The 24,861-nt window shown below is 33.4% G+C and overlaps 1 protein-coding gene and 1 long non-coding RNA gene across 6 annotated transcripts; one reads left to right on the plus strand and one right to left on the minus strand.

The window, feature by feature from the left end:
• Positions 1-4,797: 4,797 nt before the first annotated feature.
• On the minus strand, positions 4,798-5,424 carry LOC122587406 (miraculin-like). Its single transcript, XM_043759569.1, has one exon. It carries the CDS (start codon positions 5,422-5,424, stop codon positions 4,798-4,800), a length of 627 nt encoding a protein of 208 aa, XP_043615504.1.
• A 4,646-nt stretch (positions 5,425-10,070) lies between these two features.
• LOC122584770 lies at positions 10,071-12,932 on the plus strand. Of its 5 annotated transcripts, XR_006321591.1 has the most exons (6): positions 10,071-10,271; positions 10,446-10,518; positions 10,842-10,908; positions 11,614-11,741; positions 12,349-12,441; positions 12,552-12,932. It is a non-coding gene; the product is annotated as an uncharacterized LOC122584770 (long non-coding RNA). The 5 variants fall into 5 exon arrangements; XR_006321590.1 differs by lacking the exon at positions 10,446-10,518 and having other exon boundaries at positions 10,076-10,271; positions 12,552-12,837; XR_006321592.1 differs by lacking the exon at positions 10,446-10,518 and having other exon boundaries at positions 10,258-10,275; positions 12,552-12,837.
• Positions 12,933-24,861: the final 11,929 nt, after the last annotated feature.

Raw genomic sequence — 24,861 nt, forward strand, 5'->3', positions numbered from 1 at the left:
AGATCAATTTATCGTTTAATTTAGGACTTATGTGCCAGTCGATATCATCGTTGGTGCAAATCGAACCTAAACCTTGAAATGACATTTATATCTATGTAACATTCTTGAATTTTGACCTATTTGACTATGTTTGACTTTTGTTGACTATGTGGTTAATTGTAACGCTCGTGGTGTTGGACCTATTTACTTTCGTTAATTATGTATGTGACATCTGCCATTTCCTTTTTGGATTCTTCATTCGTGTGTATAGCTCATGTTTTTGATTCTCGGGGTAATAGTCTAAAAGACAGAATGAGACAAATTCGTAGAGTAATAGTCTAAATAGACAGAGTGAGACTAATTCGTAGAGTAATAGTCTAAAAGACAGAATGAGACTAATTCGTAGAGTAATAGTCTAAATAGACAGGGTGAAACTAATTCGTAGAGTAATAGTCTAAATAGACAGAGTGAGACTAATTCATAGAGTAATAGTCTAAATAGACAGAGTGAGACTAATTCTTGGAGTAATAGTCTAAGTGCTGGAACCCCACACCCCCTTATCTTAGACTTATTTCCCTTCCACCCATCTCATTCTATCTTCCCTTCCCCTCTCTACTTCTCTCCCATGAACACACACAAACACATATCTCCCTCTCCCTAGATTTCTATCAGATTTATGGAAATTTAAGCAAGATTAAAACTAGAATAATAATCATCAAGATCTTCTAAACAACATATTAAAGATTTGAAGGTCAAAGTCCAAGAAATTCTTCCATCTAGCTAAAATTCGGGTTTGACTCTTTGAAGATAATTTTGGTAAGTGGAACTCATCTCAAATCCACCATTTTATATTTATAATCATGTTTCTAGTCAAATCCAAGTGTTCTTGTGTGAAATTGTAGGTCAAAAGTGAAATGGGTCGAAATTAGGGTTTCAAAGTGGGTAAACTAGGTGAAATCCGAATCTAAACTAAAAATGGATGTTCTAAATCAACTTTTGCAGTTGATGTACCTAACTTTCATTCATATATACTTCCAAATGAGTTCCAAGCCTTCAAAAAAGCAATTTGGCCGATTTAGGGTTTTTGCAAAAGTCAAAGTGGGTCAAAAACGGGTTTTGATGATTTTGTGAGTCATGGGTTAAACTTTTGAAGTGGGTTATGTTCATTGATGTTATTTCATGTCTAATAAAGCATAAAATTCAGTTTTGAAGCATTACAAACCGGTTTCAAGTGTCTAATTAGGGTTTGGATGTTCTTGGTCCATTTTGACTTTTTAGTCAAACCATTCTTACCCATGTTGTTGCCCATTTTCTTCCTCTATGTCTTTAACTCGTTTAATCTATGTCATAGTCAATTCCTAACATCCCCCAAATCTCATATCCGTCCAACAAACATCATTTTTATTCTCATGATCGAACGAATCCCGAATAATGAAATTATGAACGTGTATTGATATGCATATATGTATGACTATAGGTTGTGAACGTGTGACGAATATTATACGCTTGTGATCATTCTTAATTTGAGTCTTGCCAATCAAGGTGAGTTCGTAGCTCCCTACTCGTTTGAGATCCGGGCTGAAAAGTGTACAACCTTTGTATGTTAACTTGTTTGTTTGTGCAATTATGTATTTGCCTTTATTGATGACATAGTTCAATTGTGCATATGTTTGATTCCTTGATGATGACATGACTTGATTGTGCATATGTTTGAGTGTCTTGAGTGATGACATTGTTTGATTGATGGATTTGTTGACGTGTAAATACGTGGTTGTTATATGATTATTGTATGTGCATGTTTGGTTGATTTTTAGGTTAGTTGTGTATATATGGAAGACGGTAGTACCTTCGAAAGGTTGGAGATGTGGTGGAAAGGCTGCGGGTGACCCTATATATAAGCATCAAAGGCCTTTCAAAAGTAGTATCGTACGAAGTATATACACATGGTGTTTGTTTCTGGGTGGACGTGCAATTGAGTACATTGAAGTACATTACGTGCAATTGAGTACAATGAGGTACATTACGTGCAATTGAGTACAATGAGGTACATTACGTGCAATTGAGTACAATGAGGTACATTACGTGCAATTGAGTACATTGAGGTACATTATGTACAATTGAGTACAATGAAGTACATTACGTGAAATTGAGTACAATGAGGTACATTACGTGCAATTGAGTACAATGAGGTACATTACGTGCAATTGAGTACAATTGAGGGACATTGATAGACATGTTTGACATTATAGAACTTGTTAGATACTTATTGATATCATTATTACTTGTTCTTGTTTACTATGCGTATTCTAAATACCTTGCGTAGATCATTATGTGAGTACATATGTGAGGGTCATTGATGGACATTGATTGATTATGGATTATTTGAGTATGATTGATTTATTTATGATTAGGATAGTTGTACATACATGGAAGACGATGATACATTTAATGAGTTGCAGATGTGGTGGGAAGGCTGCGGGTGACCCTGTATACAAACATCTAAGATTCCTTAAATGTAAAGTCGTATGAAATGTATGAGTATTGTGTTTGGTTGTGTTTGATGGACAAGATGTACTTGAGACAATATGGTGGACAATTGAGGTGCAAGGTGTGCAAGTGCAATAAACAAGTACTTTATGTACTTAATGAGAATTGAATGACATGAGAACAATTTAGGAACATTGATGAACTTGTTTGACATTTTAGAACTTAATGGCTACTTGTTGATGTCCATATTTTGTATTCTTGTGCATTACATGTGTTCTAGCTATGGTATAATTTGTGCACTGGATACTTGTGGGTCTAGGTTGCGCTACGAGCCAACCTAAATTGAATAATTGTGCCTTTTAAGGACTTATTGTAAGTGTGTTCCTTGTTCATTATCTTTGTTCATAATGCGAATGGATTTGGCTTTAGATCCTTGTCATTTGCTCCTACGAACTCACCAACCTAGTGTTGACTTTGTTTAGTGCACTTTTCAGGTATTTCAAGAGAATCCAAGATTTGCCTGTTGATTGATGTTTGTGCTAGAGTTTGGGGCTTAGACTTACATGGATCCAGGATTCATTCGCCCGTATTTTGCATTATGCATTATGTACTTGTTTGCTGTTGGATTCACCGAATCCCCTCTATTTCATATAGTTCATGTTCTACGATAATCCCATGCATACGCTATATCTTTTCAGTAGTATTTCGAGCCTAGCTCGGGGTGTTACAATATATATATATATATTAATAGTTACCCCCATTAATCTCTCACACAACATACTTCTCAAAGTTGTCATCACATTCACAGCCATTTCTATTTGTTACGATCACTCATATATTGTCAGCCATATTATCGTTAGTTTATTTGATTACACCATTGATAATTTTTTTTGATTGCAGTATGAGTGCAGATCCTCCACCCACCGTTCTAATCTGCTTGCATCATGGTGGAGAAATGTTCAAGTTACGCCAAGGTTATGAATATGTTGGTGGTGGGTTATTGATGATACCTAATGTCAAAACAAATGAATTTTTGATGAATGAACTGTGATCATGGTATTGACAAATTCCCAATGTGCACATATGAAGTATGGTTTAGACACAAACAACCAGGAAAATCACTTGGGGATAAGAATTCGATTCAAAAACTTTTTGAAGACATAGACTTGAATTGGTTATATAGAATATCAAAAAGTGAAGTAGCAATACATATATATGTGATGAAGTCGCGCCATACCACTAAGAGGTATCCATAATAACCTATTGTAATAGTCTTATTTATATTGTTTTGTACCCTTTCATAGTGATTATCAATATTAGTCAAAATGAATTTTAACCACTGACAAGTATCAAATTTTACAGATTTATTCGAAGTCCTCCAACAATTGTTAGAATATGCTTGCATTATGGCGGCAAAATGATTAAGTTACATCAAGGCTATCAATATGTTGGTGGTGGCACAGTGATGATTTCTGATGTGAAAACAAACGAATTCATGATCAATGAATTGCGAGCATGGTATTATCAAAATTTCCAAAGTTATAAACATTAAGTTTGGTTTAAATGCAAATGTCCAAGTTACTTAGGGATCGAGGTTCAATTGCTTCCGTTTTTAAAGATCAGCATTTGAAACCATTATACAATGTTACAAAAAAAGAGGAACCAATAGATATATATGTGGTACATTCACCCCGTTCCACACCGAGACAGTAATTTGACATTGTTTTTGTTTTTTTCTATTTCCAATAGTTTGTATTTGCTTTAAATAAGATGTGCACATGAAGTTTGGTTCTGATTACAATCATCATTATTGTCTTTACACTTTCTTTTCAATCTAATAATACGAGCATGTGAATGTTATTACTGTTACTATTTTGCCATGGGTACATGAATTAATTTCAACTCCAATAAATTGTGACATATTGCTTTATGATATCTATACATATATGTTTAGACGTTACGTACTCAAAGATCTATACAATTTACGTCAAAATTTTAGGTTGTCCGTGTATCGCACGGGTCTAGGCACTAGTATGTATATATATATATAACATCATATTGCAGACCCTATAAAAGAAGTCACGTTGGATTGTTGGAATATCACGCAACTACTAGAAATAATGGCAAGAGAATGGTTTGGTAATAGTCACGGAACGGAATTATATCCCGGTAACTAATTAGGCCTTGTATTGTCAGGAAAAACCTTATTTACTCTTTATCCATTTACACAATTAACAATTCACGTCGATCGTAAACTTTCACTAATTAAACACAAAATTTTATTCCATTCATTATTTTATTTTACATTCATTCTTACAAGAAACTAACTAATTAAACCGTGGCAACTGACTCGGAAACCTTGTTTAAAACAAATTCAAACGGTTTGCCCCTAGGAGAAAGATGTCCCATATAGTTACCAATTGGTAAGCAAATTTTGGGACCCGCACCACATAAATTGGGACAATATTCAAACATATAGGTGTCTAGAAACATAGGATTCTGAGGTTTTGTAATTCTAAGGCAACTACTTGGTTTATTCTTCACCCCACCAGTGGTGATAATGTCACCGGATACCACACCTGTACGACTGGACACCTTCCATATTGAACTCCCTCTACATGGGTTGTCTGTGGATTGAATTGCGAGCGGATAGCCTAATTTGACAACATCCTCGCTATGAGCGACAGGTGTGAAGGTAAAAGGGGTGGAAGGACCAAGTACAAATCGGTATTGAACAACATCTGCTTCATTACACGTTCCGTTTACACCATGAGGAATGGCTAGCATTACTGGAACGCCAAGAGGCCCACGTATTGGAGGGCTTATGAAATAGGAGGCATTTTTTTGGAGTTGATTTCCTTCGCTATCATACACAAGGATATCGTCCATCAATGATAGTGAATGTTTGGTGAAAAGGAGGATGAGGTTGAGAGCAAGAAACAAAGTAGCAGGCTTCATTTTAGATGTGACTTGAATTTTGACAAGTGTTTGTGTGTTTTTGGCAAAAGGACTCAAGCTTCTATATATATAGATAGTTAGATTGCAGTAGTAGGTGGAAATGGAGAGTGATCATATAGACAAGTTATTACCACTTTATATTGTGAATAGAAAGACCCTCATTAATTGATCCGATGTATGCAGGTAATAGATTAACTGCAAGATTTACCCACACAATACGTACATGAGCGCAAGAAAAGGTTTTGATTTTCAGAGAAACAAAATTTCGATAACAAGTTAGTAGATTGTTATTAGAGGTGTAAACGAGACGATTCAGTTCGCGAGCTACCCGAAATCGACTCGCAAATTACTCGAAATCGACTCAGTCTTAGTCGAGCCGTGTCAAGCTCGAGCTACTCGAGTAGAATTTCGAGTCGAGCTCAAGCCTCAATATAGCCTACTCGAAAAGTTCAGGAGCTTAATCGAGCTTATGCTTATTTACATTTTACCCTTGAATATTATATATTTTACATAATTACTATTTTACCGAGCCGAGTTTAATCGAGTCGAGCTTCAAATTATCAAGCTTATAGAACTAATTTGATTTGAAACTTAGTTTAATTCTTAAACGAGTCGAGTCGAGCCGATTCGAGCTCGAAAGTGTCAACACGTAAGGCGAGCTCGAGCTTGAGCTTGAAAATAAAGGCTCGGTCGAGCTCGAGTCGAGTTTCGAGCTTCGAGTTTTAAAATCGAGTCGAGCTCGAGCTTGGTACTGTGTCGGCTCGACTCGGCTCGATTACACCCCTAATTGTTATGATGAAAATTGGTTAACTTTTTATAGTCCGATTAACTATATGATAAAATATAAATTAAACGAGTTAGGAGGAACCCCTCATTCTAAGGGGAACCCCCCAAAATCAAAAGAACTCCACATGACATAAAAAAAAAAAAAAGTCAAAATAGAGTTATTGGAACCCCTTACTCCATGTAGCCTTAGTATATTAAAAGATTTTATGGAAGAAAACAAAGTTGAAACAGAATGTTAAATTTCTTTTTTAGTTAATTAAATGATGAAGATCTAAAACAAAATGTATATATAAAGACTAGAGGGTGTCCGCGTGATGCGGCGGTGATGGTGGTTGCGACGAAGGTGTGGCAACGACGACAGTATTGGCGGGATTGTACGGCGGTCATGGTGGTTGTGGCGTGATGGTGAATGTAAATTAATTGATGTAAAAGGGTCGGAGAATCAATGTTGTAATTTATTACATTAAGGGTATTATAAGTAAACATGTGAAGATGTTTAAATTATTGAATAAAGAAGATGGGTAATATGATCATTTTAAAATTTTAATTACTTAAAAGGGAAAATGGTAGTTTGCTTTATATAGGAGTATAAGTATAGATATAGATATAGATATGATCTATTACCTTAAAGTAAAAATAAAAATGTTGCTAGAGTTTCTTCTTAAGGGTGACGTATGTTCGTTTTTTATGTGTTGGGTATCAGCTCGGGTGTTTAGGTTGAAATGGGTCATGTTTACGGGTGGGATACGGGAAACGACCCTTTGCTTTTGGTTTTTTTTTTTTTTTTAAGTTAATTGCAGGATTATTCCTGTGATTTACCCATTTTTGTGTTTTACATTTCTGTTTGAAAATTTTAAGCTAATATATCCAAACTAGTAAAAACTTTTTGCACTTTACGTCCCTGTGGCTAATGACATTAATATATATCCGATAAGGCGTGGCACGTGCCCCACATGTGAGGGCAGTTTCGTAACCTCCCCACCCGAGCAGGGATGTAAACCAAAAAAATGGGTAAATTACAATGACGAATCCTGCAATTGATTCTATATAAATTTTTTCCAATTTTAGTAATTATCTAATATCTAAATATTATAATCATTTTTTTCGTACAAAAAAATTATAAATTATGAAAAGTAAACTGGCTCAAAAACGATTATCGTTTTAATTCGGAAAAGTTTATTCTTATATATTTTGATTGTGTTTTAAATTTTTCTGTACATTATTCATTGATTATATTTTGTTTGAATTATCTTTTTATATTTTTCAATAAAAATAATATTTTTTTCATCATTGCATGAAGATATTGAATATTTTTAAACATGTTATTATATAATTGTTTATATGTTATAAGTTTATTAAATTAATCAAAATTCTATAATTTATCATAAAATCCTGAACATATTGAAACAATATATACATGATATATGTTTTGAATAAACTTTACTCGAATTAAAACGTTAATCGTTTTTGAGTCAGTTTACTTTTCATAATTAATAATTTTTTGTATGAAAAAATGATTAAAATATTTAAATATTAAATAATTACTAAAATTTGAAAAAAATTCATATAAAGTTAATTGCATGATTCGTTCCTGTGGTTTACTCATTTTTATGGTTTACATCCCTGCTCGGGTGGGGAGATTATGAAACTGCCCTCACATGTGGGGCACGTGTCATGCCTTAACGGATATATATTAACGCCATTAGCCAAAGAGACGTAATGTGCAAAAAATATGACTAGTTTGGATGTATTAGTTTAAAATTTTCAAACAAGAATGTAAACCACGAAAATGGGTAAACTATATATACGAATCCTGCAATTACCTTTTTTCTTTTGGTCCATGATTGAAACTTTCTATAAATAGGTAATATTTGTTTTGATTACAAACTTGTTATCTTAGAACTATACCCAATTTCTTCTAACCAAGATCAATTAGCTTCTTTATGGATTTGTTGTCGTTCTTCATACACATATTTAACATGGCTAAAATGGTATAATTGTTCCTTTTGAACTCTTTTGTATACTTAACTTTTTATGTAGCTTCTTGCTAGCTTAACATAATATTTGTCGCTCGAAAAAAACTATATAATAACATTAGTTAGATAAATGTTATATATGTGGGTCTCGGATGTGAGTTTTTTCCAATGTCTTGGGTTCGAGTATTGGATTTTTCATCTCAAGGTATTTTCCATGAAAAGTGAGTTAGGGGTCCAACAAATCGCTGGTTAAATTTACCTCTAACACGTTCGAATCAAAACTAACTTTTAAAAAATAAGAAAAATAAGGACATTAATTAAATAAATGGGTAAAGCTATCTATTTGTTTCCAAAACTATAATGAATATATTTTAATTTAATCGTGTGTCTTGATGTTTTTTTATTTAAAGGTGTAAATTGAAAAAGATTTTCAATTTAAACTTTAATTGTCACTAGAATTGTGCCCGCGCAATGCGGCGGAGGTAACGGCAATGGTGATGGTGTGGTTGTTAATGTAAAAGTAATTTAATTGCGGTCAGAGATGTGATAAATTTTTACGTGGGATATAAATGGGGGAAGAGGGGGATGAATTTTGAGTTAGGGTTTTTGTTATGTGTTTTTACATGAGGGAGAGATAAATGTTGAATTTGTTTAAGGGTGTTTTAGTTATAGTATACAAAATAGAAATAAAGATGTATTAAAGTGGACGGTAAATGTATAATTTCAGGTTCTTAAAATAAAGGAGAGGGATTTTGTTTTATAAAGCAGTATAGATTATATTTAATTGTTGTTAAAAATCATGGAAAATTATTAGTATATTTCTATAGGTCCAAATTTCTTCGATCATGAATGGCAAATTCTCTTAATTGTATATTATATTATGGATAGTATAATAATATATACTAACCAGTAATGCATAATATTTTTGACTACTCCATTTGTCTCATATTAATTGTTTTATTTCAAAAATTTTAGTTTTTTTTTCCAATTTGAACCGTAAATAGTTTTGTTTGGGATATGTTACATTTGATACAAAATATATGAATGAATTAAGTTTTAAATATATTTTTAATTGATATAATATAACACAAACGAAATCATTTACATTGAAAATTTAAAAAAAAAAAACTCGAACAATAAAATCTCTTTTATTAATAAAGAAGCCTTGTTTCTAGAAGATTTTTTAAAAAACACCCGACGTGGCCAGCATAGGGCCCTTTCTTGAGCCTGTTTTCTAAGGCCTGTGTTTATAGGAGGAAGCTTCTTGGAACTTCTTCATTGCCATATCAGCATCATAAAACCCAGGACTCTTCTCATGACACTCAATGTCTATAAGGATAACTTTTTCAGAACTTCTTCATTACATCTATCAATTAATTATAATTTATCTCACACACACAAATACACCTATATATATCCCACACATATGTAAAACAAAAAAAAAAAAAAGATAAAGAATTGTTGCTGGACCCACCTATAGAGCGTCCATCATCTTCTTGTGGAAGAATTTTGCTGAAGGCGCAAACACAAGGACTATAGGTGTCAATAGGTTTGGAGCGTCTTTGGAGATGAAGACGCATAAGGGGACAATCTATAAGCCTGTGTTCTCGAGTTTATATGTAAATGAAGAGGAAAGAAGAGAAGAGGGATGAATGGAAGAGAAGGAGTGGAGTTTCCTTCCTTCCAAATGATCCCAAAAGTGGGAGGAAAATATCTTTAACAAATTCTATAGAATTCTCTTTCCAAATCTTTTCCCTTCTTTTCTCTTCTTCTCTCAAATAAAATTCAAGAACCCAAATATTTTTAAAATCTTTTACAATCTTTTCCTTTCCTTATAAAACAAAACTCAAGAGCTTAAGCACCAGCCTAAAAACATGATGTCACGTTTCCCTTTCCCCTACAAAATTTCCCAAATCGTGTTTCAACCATGAATCCTCTACTCTGCCAGCCGATTTACCATCTCTTCTCTTTCATTAATGACGCAGGTCACACAGCTAATTGTTACAAGATATATAACCCTATTTTCATTTTTTTTGGCCGATCATCCATGATTTTATTCACCATTCAATCTTCTATACCAAAAAAGTAGGTACAATTTTTCTTGCATCTAGGCTATTTTCAGTTCTTTTTTATCTGTTTTTTTTTCTAATGTTGATTTTCATATATAGTGTATACGCATACATACACACTTCTTCAATTACGTTCTTCTTCTATCTTTGTATATATTTATTAATTTCGCTTTATCTTTTTTGTATATAGAGATTCAGTTTTGGTGCATCTTAAATTGCATATAAGGCATTTGATGAAATGCCATAATGGAAAATGTTACCAGGTCATTTTCGGTGCATAGTGATTCTTGGTGTATTTTCATGTATATTTAATATCTAATCCATGCTTGTGATTGTTCTAGGTATATATTAACAACCATTGTAATTGTTTATAAATACTAATTTCATGTATATTTAATATCCAAATATCTATTATGTAGTTAATTTTGGTTACAAGTCTTCACTAAAAAATTATCATGCATACCCTTAGCTAAATGATGTTATACGTGTGGTTTCAAGTTCACGTTAGTTTCATTTTCCCATGGTTTCCAATAGTGAGTACATTTTCCCTAAGCTAAATGCTCTAATATATCTGTTGTTAGTGCAGGTGTACTTCAACCGTTGAAATGAAGACAACCATTTTAGAGTGTATATTCCAAGACCATCAATATGAGGTTCATCTCCCTTTAGTGTCTGATGTGTTACTTTGTGTTTCAAAATTGCGTTTAAATATATATAACTACATCTATTAGCACTGCCTTTACTTTTGATGAATTATTTGGTCTACCTCTGAGTATAATAGTGGATATTGATACTTATAAGAGATGTCAATGGTATATACTCTTGCTTTTAACTTCTTTTTATATTTTTTTATTATAGATTGATTATTAGAAAGATACTAGAAATATAACCCGCGCGTTGCGCCGGGACATCCCGGGACATCAGCTTGTTATTAATAGGTTTTGACGTATTGTATTTGGCGTTACATTTTTCGTGTAAGATGAGGATACTTTTAGCACAATAAATTCGTATACTCGTACATGTTTATACATGTAGTACAATATTTGGATGATGGAAAAAGGTGTAAAAAATTAATGCAATTGTAGTAACCAATGGTCTGAAATTTTCATGCAAGGAACAAATCGAAGTTAGAAAAAAAATGAAAATATCTGGAATTTTAGTTGTACCATATGAATTTTTAATTGTAAATGCAAGTCAAATGGAATTTCATAAGCTAAGTTGTAACTTATGCATTAATAGTTGTAAAATATAAGTTAGTTTTTAGTATATAGGGACAATAGTATAAGTCAATTGAGTTACCTATATCTCCCGTGCTTGCTATGACTGTATGATCTTGATTGTGGTTTTATTTATTGCAGGCATCCATTTTGCCTCGGGATATTTAGCAGAAAGAGGAAATTCTTGTGAGTGTTGCCATATTATCATGTGCCGATTTAAATGACATTTTTATGTGGAGGAATAAGGTGCAAGAAAGTTATTCAAATTGGTAAGTTATTATATTATATTACTATCAGTTATATATGCGAGTTTTTGCTTTTGAACTTGTGAGATGGCATTTGCTAGGAGTGAATATTTAAAAGTTTACTCTATTGCCTTTGCGGGGCAAAAGATTATCATTATTCTCAAGTTTATGGTTATTATTAATACAAAAACCCCACACCATATCCATGTGTCTTAGTTACATGGGACTTGAACCTAACACCCTTTTGATTTATGAGGCACTTTATAATACATGTTGGATGTTGTTAGTTGTGGTCATGCTTACTATTATGTGACGATCACATATTTTCTTCTTCTTAGAAAGTTTTAACGATTATGTATTTTGATTATCAAAAATTTTAGCCACCATGTTATGTTCTAATTATGATTGACTACCATTTGTGTTTTAGAACTCCCTTTTAGAGTGACTTACTTTTTGAGTATGCATTATGATATCATTTTCCTTTCAACGGTATATTTATTACATAAAATGGTAAGTTATCAATCTGATATGTATCTGCACAGGAGTCTTTTACTTTTTATTCATAATTAAGATATATAATATTCTTCCATATTTCTTATTTTAATTTATTTGTTTCTTCTTTTTTGCTTAGGAGTTTAAAGCTTACAGCCGAGTTTTTTAAGTATTAGGTCTTCAAGTACAGATACAGCTCATCTTCATCTTCATTCCCGCAACAATAGAGTAGGTAAATTTTGGATGCATCTCTTTGGATTTGTTTTAAATAATTTCACTAAAAAGTAGTTTGTATTTTAGAGTAATTTGATTAAACCCAGTTCGATGGTTGGTTGTGTTCAGAAACATTAGTGAAAGTTTGATTCAGTGATGGTGGCTGCCGTCTTTGGTGTCGTTTCTGTCATTAAGAGAAAGATCCAAGACTAAGTTCAAGGCTCGTGATTGTGCTCGATGATGGTCGCTGCAACGTTAAATGGTTTCGTTACTCAAGACTTTTGCCTTTCATTCTCCTACTATTGTGATTGCCTTCCCTCAATGGATGGGTCATTTGATGTAAATTGATGCTTTCTAGCCACAACATCCTTTTTGTACCTCAAGTGTAGTAATTGTAATATGGTTTTGGTCCGCATTAACTTGGTCAGATGCTTAGTTTATCAAACTATGATGATTTATATTTTTAACCTGGATTTACATAAAAGTTGTATTAATTAATTCATTATCTCAGTTACAATGTTTCAATTACACAAATTACATATATATTTTTTGGTTTTAGATTTTTAATTAAACAGTCCGGATTGAACCCGGGTTAATTAGCTAGTTTTACATATAAAATGGACGGGGAGTGTATCAAAAATTATGGTAGGTATGTCAACTTAATCTATTTTAAAAGAGTAAATGGGTGGCCCTCTGATCTCATGTATCATTTTGGTATCAAGAGCGCACACTGCATATAACTAATGTCCGGTGACTCATCATTCTTACACATGGGTCACTAAATATAGTTTATCTTTTTGTCTTTGGCAAGATTTGAACATGTGACTTTCAACCTTCATCTGTGGGCACATGTGGTCACATGATGGCAGTACCAGTTGATCTATGATCAATTTTATTTTATTTTTTTATTTATTTATTTGTATATATTTAATAATTAATTATTGTGTATATGGTTCTTAGGCTATCTCCAATGCTAAGTACACTCTTAGGCGTCCTTGAGATGCCAAATCGTATCTTTACAAATCCTTATATATCTTTACAAATTCTTCAAATCTTATAATATTATCTTCAACCATACAAACATCCTTACATATCTTTTTACCTCCACTAAAAGCAAAAATATAGTAGGTAATGACAAGTAAGGGCATGCCTTTAGGTAATGGCCTTCAAAAAATCCTTAGTTTTTTATAAACTTCAAACGACAAAAAATATCTAATGACGCCTAAAGACATCCAAGTTCACCCATTGAGAAAGGTACATATATACGATTCCTACATGTGATTTTGTACTTGTGGTCCTCACTGAGTCACATGCAATGCCTATTAGCCGCGGCTCATAAAACAGAGAAAAAAGAGTACTGTATAAGCTTTGGGATCTTTATTTTGAAATAGTTAATTTGAAATATCTTAACAAACTGTTATGGCCATTCATATATGATCCAGGAGAATCGCAAGCGATGATGAGATATATAGTTAAGTTTGAATAATTAAAGGTCGCTTAAAGTAGAATTGAAATGATTAATAACAAGATAAAAACTTTCAAACGGGTTGATAAGTGATTTATGTACGTATTCTGCCATGCGTCTTGTGGTTGTTTTACATAGAAATATAATTAAATTTAACGATCGAACTTGTGATACTTAATTATATAGTTAAATGTTTATACAGGTCCATAATGCATGTGAGTATTAAACATCTTAAAACAACTCAAATAAGATGCCACAAGACTTAAAGAACAGTGACAGAACTTGAACATACTCATTAGGGGGCAAGAAAAAAAAACACACTATATGAATGCGAAAGATACAAATGGGCATAAAAATAAATTAAAAGCTCCTATACAACTTAACGACCTTAAAGTTTTTAATATTCGTTGATAGAGTTTAAACCATACAAATAAACTATCTCTTTAAGAAATTACTAATGGTAATAATTTTTGTTTATAAAATATAGTTGATCTAGATACATTACTTTAAAATCTTTATATGGTTTTAAAATATGATGTGTATATATATAAGTTAATTACTAATACTTCATGTAAAAAAAAATACTTTTATGAATTACAATCAAGGTAAACATTGAAAAGATAATATAAAATTATAAATGATATATAGAAAACATGATATGCTCATAAAATGCATGAAGCTTTTACTTATTGTAGTTTTTAACTCAAACTCATTATATACTAAAAACATATAAACTAAATATAAATAGATAAATGTAAAACAGATAGATCCTTTCCCACGTATGCAGCAAGTCAAACAATATTTATCCTTGGTAAGCAATGTAAAACTTTAATACGGTTAAACTATAATATTTATATAACTTTTAAAATGAATTAGATAAACTCCTTGGTAAAACTAGACAATTTTGGAGGGGCTAAACCCCCCCCCCCCCCTTCGCCCCTTAATAGTTCCGTCCATGTTAAAGAAGAGACGATAAAGACTTGTAAGCAAAAATGCAAAGAAACCAAGACTGGAGCTAAGAGCGGGCCGCTCCCACATACTTGGGTTTGTCGTTCCTGTAGGTCGGTCTAACTTACGGCCAGTCGACCCTATAACCTCAAGGATGAATTTTAGAGCTCGTTTAATGTCTTGTATGAGTGTTTTGAATGTTAAAATAACATACTAGATGATTTGCATTAATTTATGTAATGATTTGTGTGTGTCCTTGACTTGTATTTCAATTCGTGCTTGTACTTGACTAAGTACGTGGTCATTTAACTTCAACATCAGATTAGGGCCAGCCCCGAAGACTTATAAGTGTTGGCCGAGCGTTAAAAAAGGCTCATAGGCTAAACGCAACAAATTATGTCTATATATATTTTTTGAACAACGAGTTTATATTATATAAACTAATATTTAAAAACGATGATAAATGGTATATCAGTAAACATAACACAAGTTATTCTTCAAGAAACTAAAAAAAATGCAAAATCATAAAATAAAAGTTTGCAATTAATCTTTATCTACATAAAATAAAAACAAAGAGAAAAGTATCACCTGCAAATTAAAAGAAAGGTGGGGAGTGGGGATAAGGACAATTTGTGATCACAGTGACAGAATGAGAGCACCACTTGACTTCGATTATTATGACTGCTTTGACTTTTTTTCTCCCTTTATAAGACGATAAAAGTTTTAATTTTATATTATATATACAGGGGTTATGTATTGTAAAACAAATATTAAAGTAAAACAAATAATATAAGATCTTGACCTTTAGATCATGATTAAATTGATGAACGAAGATTTACGAAGCAATTGACGCACAATGATTTTCATTATCCACGGTGATTTTAAGTGAAAAGAAACATATTATTTTATTTATTTTACTTTAATACTTGTTTTATTCTACTTAATACCTATATATATAACATAAAAAAAAAAAAAAAATCAGGCCCCCTAAAGAAACGGGTCTCTGTCCGTCGCCCACTTTGTCCTTAAGACCGGCCCTGCGTCAGATTGTGCTTACGTGACATTTCAGTATTCCGTTGTAGTTGGGGTGTTACACTAATGTTTTGCAAATGCATATATTAGACCCGTACAAACCATTTTTAAGAAAAAAAAAAGTGATTAGTTTCCTGAAATGTAACTATTTTTAACCGAATGTCTATAGTAGAAAAAAACTAAAGTTATGTATATTGTAAGCAATTTGAAAAAATGTTTATTGTATGTAAGAAAACATACGTGACAACCATATACAAGTGTCACTTGTCAGATTGTAATTGGTTGAAACGAAATTCTTACATACAATAAACATTATTTCAAAGTTGTTTACATACAATACACACAGCTTTAATTATTTCCTACTATAGACATTTATTCAAAATTTCTTATATTCGAGAGAACTAATCCATACAAAAAATACCACCTCACAAAAAAAATCCCTAACTTGAATATTACATAGATACATACAATAAATCGTAACACCAATTTGTGGTCCTGGGATAACACACATACATACCATTTAAATAGACATGTGTTTTTATCATTTTAATTACTCGCATATATATTTAGCAACATTGACGTATGTATATATCACAACCTTAGATTTATATCTATACGTTAGGGATAAGATTGATGTATATCATAATCGAGAAAAGAATCACAAAATGGCGCACACCGTGTGTATCCAGATCATCGGGTTGAAGTTGGCGCACATATAACTAATAAGCTACGGCGGCCGGTTAACGTACATCATGTGTTTTAAAATCAAAGTAGGCTACTCGTCATGTTGATACAAAAAAAAATTCAGTACGAATAATATTATTGACAAAAAAAAAAGTATGTTCATCCGTATGTTATATATGCAAATAGTGTTGGAATATGATTACGTAAAATGAACGTATGTCCGAAAAGTATTTAAGCCTACGGGGTCACACCTCAACGTGAATGTTAATATAAATTAATTAATATATTAAATGTAATTTATTGATTAATTTGATCACGAAAATCTAACGGGGGTTCGTTAAAAGAGTTAAAAGTTAACGGTACTTAATTAACGGACTTAACGGGGAAGAGTTGGAATTAGGAAACAATTAGGAAACTCCTCTAGAATATTCTTGAGGGGGCCGGTTGAACTAGGGCTTCAAAACCCTACAAGACTTGGTCATTAAGTTTCCTAATCCTATAAATATAAACCTATGCTTTTGGTTTTTCATACAATTAAAATCCATAGGGTTTTCTTTTCTCTTTTCTCTCCCTCTCTCTCGACCGAAACCAATAAACCCCAAGGGTTTTGGTTTTCGGTTTTCATAGCTAGGAAAAGGAGTTTTTGGGTTAGCTAGGTTTTCGGGTTTAAGCAAAGGGTTGTTCGTGATCAAGTACTAGCATACAAACGTTCCACCGTTGAGTGTGCAATCGTAGAAAGGTTAAGTTAAACCTTATTTTATCTTCAATCTCTCCATATTAAGGTACACAATTCTATTCCTTGGTTAATTATTTAAACTACATAGATCTTGTCTTTCGTTGCATGCTTTGTGATTTGTTGTGATAATTAGTTATAAAACCCAACAGTGGTATCACGAGCCTACTATGTATGTTTTTTGATTATCAAAAGATCAAAACTTGAAGGGGGGTTAGGGTTCTTGATCTCCAATTTTCGATTTTATGTATATATATATAGTTAAATTGGTTTTGTAATTTAATTACATTATTTAATTAGAAAAAGGTTTTATTTAATATATATATATATATATATGGATCGAAATTTTTTTCCAGAAAAATAAAAAAAAAAAAAAGAGTTTTTTTTTGGGTTCCTAATCCAAGTTTTGATTTAATTACATGTTTATATGATAAATCGTATGTAATTATGTGTTATACCTTTACTTTTAATTGTTAAAAAGAAGTAAAAATCATGAATTTTTCATGCAAATCATTCATGATTCTTACTTAGATATATTGATATGAAATCTTGATCATTAGGGTTAATTATGCTAGATAATTGCAAAACTAATTGTGTGACAATGTGAATTTTTCGTATAAATTTTCTGTTTTGCGACAGTTTACTAAAAAATTCATATCTTTTAATCCGTAATGAGTTAGAAGCTGTTCTTTGAACTGTAGATTCTCAACACACAGGGCTAAAACTTTGTAGTTCTGGTCGAAATCTGAATCGGACCAGAAACAGGTCTAAACAGGTCGTGAAGCTACTAGAATTCCAGAAAGCTAACTATGTGATTATATGATAATTGTTTGTGATGTACATGTTTAAGGCCTACGCAATCAAGGCAACTTGATGTTTGTGGTCCTCTTCTTTGAAGGGGGAGCCGGATTAGACATTAATAAACCATAGTGACATGTTTAGGTGGCCTACCATAACTCGTTGCATGCTTAAATAGTTATTGTTTATAATTTTGCATATTTATTGAGATAAATTGTGATGTAAAATTGTTTTGAGAAAAGATAAACATGACTAAGTGTTAAGTCTAGGATTCGCTGAAGAAGACTTGAAAACTGACACACGTCGTCAGCAAGTCTCTAACAAGTCATCAACAGATAAAGAGAAGTCTTGAGCGGGATGCATGCTGACCTAAGTTTGTCATGGCGGGAAATATTCAAACTACATAAAGACAAAAAGGTCACATGGTGGTTAACCAACTGTAATTTGCCTTGAATGGCAAATGTACATGTTGGGACCAAAGCAAGGGTTCTCTCTCTCTCTTACCCGATTTGGTATAGAAGACAATGGGCACATGATTCAAGTACCATGAGCCAATAGGAAGTCGATAACCACCATCAAGTCACAATCAAAGCAGGTTGTGTTGCCCCAAGTCTTCCTATATATAAAGCAACACAGCCACATTGTATGAAGCGCGTCTTGCCACCTTAAAAGTGTGTGTGTCACTTGTAATTGCCTAAGTTTTTCTTGTGTCTCTAGACTTAGCAATTATCTTTGTTCTTTTGTATTCTTGTAAGTCAAGTGTAAAATCAACCATGTATTCATCGTTTAATCAATGATACATATGATTATCCTTACATTGATGTATTACAATTGAACTTTACATTGTTCTTATTAATTACTTGCTTGCCTACTTTCTTTCTTGTCTACTTAATCAAAATATAAGTTGTGCATTCGTGGACCATCACTAAGCAATATCGAAATAAGAGATTTTTTAATAAAATTGGAGTCTTACAACCTTGAGATACACCGGCTCACCCATTTGAACAAACTCTAAGAGAGGTATAAGCCGGAGTGCGTTAGCCTTCTAAAAGGGCGGGTTTTTAAATCGCGTTTATCGCATACCTTTGCCCTTGCGCTTCTTTGTGAGTTCAAATGGAGCTACCGAGCTCTCTTGTGTTGCTAAGACTATACAAATAATTTATTAAATATTATGTTTGGAAGATATGCATGAATCTTCTAAACATAACTTTTTGATCACATATCAAATTGTATAACCCAATAAAACTTAAGTCATTGCCATCCAATTTGTCAAAGACACATGGGGTCGTTATTTTACTCACTGGTACACAGTGGTGAAATGACGATTGCATGGCAAAACCCATTCACTGGTACACAGTGGTGGTCAATTTTGCACGTTCTTAGTTGGACGACTTAAAGCGAGTTAAACGGTGAGACCTTGACCCGTGGCAAAAGATGGGACAAAACATGACTACGATAGATCGCTTGATGAATCGAGCGTCTTACGTAGGTCCCATACTATCTAGGAATTGCACTTGTAATGCAATTACTGATCGTCACTTACCTTTTGAGTGCAATCATTTCTAGCAGATCAACTGATGAAATGGTTGCATGTCAATTGGATCCTAGCCTTGATGAGATTAATTGTTTATTCCATAAACATTTGGGTAATTAATTTCTCAAGGATTGATTATCGAAAATACTAATAATTGAACTTAAATCTGTTTTGTAAAAGGCAACAAATCCTTCACAAAACATACACCAATCGGCTTTCAGGTCGATGTTAGAAAGAGAAAACTTTCTGAAACCAATTTCAATGACTGTTTTGTCAATAGAGAATTGTTCTAAGAGTTGAAAAGAAAACCGATGTCATTGAAACTCAGATGCCGCTATTCCTAATGCGAATGCCACTGCTTTGTAGTTGGAAGCATAAACTACTCGGTACAATAGACACATTGAGGTTGCTTATTTGATGCTAGAAGCATGTCTCCTAAACTTCAAAAAGCAATTCGGATTGCAAAATCTGTATGATATGATCAAATAACTCAAGTCTATGTACGGAAAACAAGTTGGAGTTGAATTACTTTAGCTAATTGAGTCACTCCATAACTTGAACACGAGTATGGGAAACCGGTAAATGCTCATGTACTCAAGATGAAGAGTCACTTTGAGCATTATGGAAAGGATTAAACTATGCGTATCTTCTGTCGATTCTTATTGGCATAAGAGATAATTGCAGATTTGCATAGCATAGTTGGACTTTATATCAAGTTGATTGAGTATGAAGAAAACCTTCCAAGAAATCTGAGATACCCCAAGTTTTTATGCTCAAGGGGGGAATGGTTTAGAAAGCAAAACAACCGTAAAGCTAAAGGCAAGAACTTAGGTAAGAGAAAACAAAGTATTTAGTCTCAAAACCTTAAAAGACCCTTCGGAAAAAGGAGCATACGGCTAAACACCAAGCTTGTCATCACCATGCTATAATGAGACACTGGAAGAGGAATTCTCCTAAGTATCTAGCTGAGTTAAACAAGAAGAAGAAGCAAGTTGGTTTAACCAGTTCTTCAAGTATCTTTTAACTGAATTATAAGTGTTGATGAGATTCAAATGATAATTCAATAGCAAAAGAGTCAAGTTAACTTGGACTCTATCTTTGACGTGGTCATCTTGTTTAATTTTTGTCAAGAAACGCATTTAAAGACTTCAATGTGAAGATATCTTACAAATCAAATGATGAATCATTTGATAAATGCGTATCTTTGGCATTATAAGTAGCAAGAAACGCATTAAAAGTCTTCAATGTGAAGAGATCTTACAAATCAAATGATGAATCGTTTGATAAATGCGTGTCTTTCGAAGTACCGTTAGCAAAAAAAGCATTGAAAAACTTCAACGTGAAGGGATCTTACAATCAAATGATGAATCATTTGTTAAATGCATGTCTTATATTTTCGGCAAGATGACAAGAATACCCTTTCCGCATAAAACCCGGAGAGGGCTAAGGAACTACTTGGACTAATACATATCGATGTATGTAGCCCTTTTAGACATATGTCAAGGAAAAATGCTAACTACTTCATTATTCTACGGATGATTTCAGTTGTTATGGTTATGTTTATTTGCTTAAACATAAACATGAAGTCTTTGAAACATTCAAATAGTTTAAGAATGAAGTTGAAAATCAACTCGGTAAATCCATCAAGATTCTTCATTCGGATCGAGGTGGTGAATACTTAAGCCAAGAGTTTAAGGATTATCTTAAAGCATGTGGCATTGTCCAACAACTTACTCCTCCATACACTCCTCAGTATAATGGAGTGTCTGAAAGGAGAAATCGAACCTTGCTAGAAATGGTAAGATCGATGATGACCCGTACAACTCTCCCATTTTCGTTTTGGGATTATGCTCTAGAGACTGCGGTACGCATTCTCAATATGGTTCCAACCAAGAAGGTTGACAAGACACCGTACGAATTATGGCATGGTGATGTCTCTAATTTGTCTTACTTAAGAGTCTGAGGCTGTGAGGCACTTGTGAAGCATGATACGCCTGACAAACTTGAACCCAGAACTACTAAGTGCATCTTTGTCGGATACCCTAAGGAAACGATGGGTTACGACTTCTATGATCCCGCCAAAAACACTGTTCGTGTTGCTCGTTATGCTGAGTTCTTTGAAAAGAAATTAGTTCAAGAGAACAGTGGGAGGGTTGTAGAACTTGATGAGATTCAAGAGAAAGATGTGTCACCTTCTGAAGATACTAGCAATCATCAACTTGGGGGGGGGGGGGGAATGTTCAATGTGATGAACCTCAAGTCGATGATAATGGAGTGATTCCACTTCGTAGGTCCGAAAGGACAAAACGTCCTACCGAAAGACTATGTCTGATGGTAGAAGAAGACATTGTTGGAGATCTCGATGAGCCTCCGAATTTCCAAGTTGCATTATCAGATCCGGAATCTAACAAATGGCTTGAAGCTACGAATGTGAAAATGAAATCCATGAAAGACAATCAAGTTTGGTGCTTGGTTGATCTTCTACAAAATGCTCAAACTGTTGGGTGTAAGTGGATCTTCAAGAAGAAGACTGACATGGATGGAAATGTACACACCTATAAAGCTCGTCTTGTGGCGAAAGGTTGTACTCAACGTTTCGGCGTTGACTATGAGGAAACCTTTTCTCTAGTCGCGGACATTAGAGCTATTAGGATTCTCTTAGCCATAGCTGCGTACTATGACTTTGAGATATGGCAAATGGATGTTAAGACTGCCTTCTTAAATGGTTACTTGGATGAAGAAGTCTATATGGATCAACCGGAAGGTTTTATTGATCAAAAACATCCCAACAAAGTATGCAAGCTTCAAAGATTCATTTATGGACTTAAGCAAGCATCGAGAAGTTGGAATAAACGGTTTGATGAAGAAATCAAAAAGTTTGGTTTCATTCAAAATCCCGATGAGCCATGTGTATATCGCAAAGCTAGTGGGAGTAATGTTACTTTCCTGATATTGCGTTCGCGCAAAATATGTTAGCCACTATTAGCAAAATCCTGGATAGGATCATTGAATTGCTGTAAAGAATATTCTTAAGTGCATGTGTGCTACTAAAGAATTATTCTTGGTGTATGGAAGAAATCCTGATCCAGAATTCAAAGTGAATAGATACTGTGATGTTGGATTTTAGACTGATAAATGTGATTCAAAATATCAGTCGGGATACGTCTTCATTGTTTAAATGAAGGCACGGTGGAATGATATGAGCTAAAAACCACAGTCGCCATGTTTGCAATAGAGTCTGAGTACATTGCCGCCTCAGAAGCCGCAATAGAAGCAGTCTGGATAAGGAAGTTCATTAGCGGGCTTGACGTGATCCCCTCAAATGAATTACCCACTGATTTGTACTGTGATAATACCGGTGCATTAATCATTGCCAACAAACCCGGAGTTCAGAAAGGTGCCAGACATGATTACTCAAAGTTCACACAGATTTTAACTTAGCTGATCCTTTCACGAAAGCTTTGTCTAGGCCCAAGCTTGAAATGCATGCCGATGGCATAGGTCTTAAATTAGCTAGTTATTTCATGTAATTCTGTAGTTTCAGTATTTGGATAAGGGATGTTAAACAATTTATATTTTAAATAATGAAATAAAGTACTTGATATGTTTGATTTCATTCAATATTAAATTGTGTCCTATATTTGCATATTTAATCCTTGAATATTTTATTTAATATTTTTATATTATTAAATATTCTAAATTGTCATTGTCAATTAATTATATGGGAATATAATTAAACGAAGACAAATGTGAGTGATTGGTTATATTCTTGGAATATGTAATGGATGGATCCCACCAAACTTACATGATATCCATAGCGGATGCATATCAGACTACCCCACTAACGAATTATCGCTTTATGGATCATCGTCATTAAGTGAAATTCGCAAATGGTTACTTTTATTGATCCTTTGACTTGAGACACAAGTAGGTCAGCATATATGAATCGCACTTACTAGATATAGTTCTAACTCACCTGCATAAGGGGGTACATAAAGGGCTATTTTCAGAAAGCGTCGTGAAATATGATGACTTACACGTGTAGTCAATATAGGATTTGTTCCTTCAATTTGAAAATTGAAGTATGATACCATTGGCGCCCTCATTAGGACTAATTAAAGATGTTTGCATGGCCGTGCCAAATAAATCCAGATTGTTCTCAATTATATTTGGTAATCATTAATTAGTTATGAAATGAGAAACATAATCGTTAAATGATGAAATGATCTCGATCCATATTCATATTTAACAAAGGTATCTGAACAAAGGGATAATAAATGTCTTAATCATTTAAACAAGTACTTAAATATTTTCGGGAGCATTGCGGTGTTGCTAGACGCTTACCAATGTTATTGCCTTCATTCGTTACGAGCTCAAGTGGGAGCTATTGGAATATGATCACGTAAAATGAACGTATGTCGGAAAAGTATTTAAGCCTACGGGGTCACACCTCAACGTGAATGTTAATATAAATTAATTAATATATTAAATGTAATTTATTGATTAATTTGATCACGAAAATCTAACGGGGGTTCGTTAAAAGAGTTAAAAGTTAACGGTACTTAATTAACGGACTTAACGGAGAAGAGTTGGAATTAGGAAACAATTAGGAAACTCCTCTAGAATATTCTTGAGGGGGCCGGTCGAACTAGGGCTTCAACAAGACTTGGTCATTAAGTTTCCCAATCCTATAATTATAAACCTATGCTTTTGGTTTTTCATACAATTAAAATCCATAGGGTTTTCTTCTCTCTTTTCTCTCCCTCTCTCTCGACCAAAACCAATAAACCCCAAGGGTTTTGGTTTTCGGTTTTCATAGCTAGGAAAAGGAGTTTTTGGGTTAGCTAGGTTTTCGGGTTTAAGCAAAGGGTTGTTCGTGATCAAGTACTAGCATACAAACGTTCCACCGTTGAGTGTGCAATCGTAGAGAGGTTAAGTTAAACCTTATTTTATCTTCAATCTCTCCATATTAAGGTACAAAATTCTATTCCTTGGTTAATTATTTAAACTACATAGATCTTGTCTTTCGTTGCATGCTTTGTGATTTGTTGTGATAATTAGTTATAAAACCCAACAAATAGTAATTTATTTGATTGTTCGGATCACTTAAACATAAGTTTTATTCCATATCCATAGTCCCTAAGGGGCACGAAATGGCAGTAAATTAAGCAAGAGCTAGCTCGATCTCACCCATTCTTGCCATTATATTTATTTTACATTATTCATTGTTCACACTTAAAAGAAA

Source organism: Erigeron canadensis, chromosome 1, assembly GCF_010389155.1.
Source record: "Erigeron canadensis isolate Cc75 chromosome 1, C_canadensis_v1, whole genome shotgun sequence".
Taxonomy (NCBI): Eukaryota; Viridiplantae; Streptophyta; class Magnoliopsida; order Asterales; family Asteraceae; genus Erigeron; species Erigeron canadensis.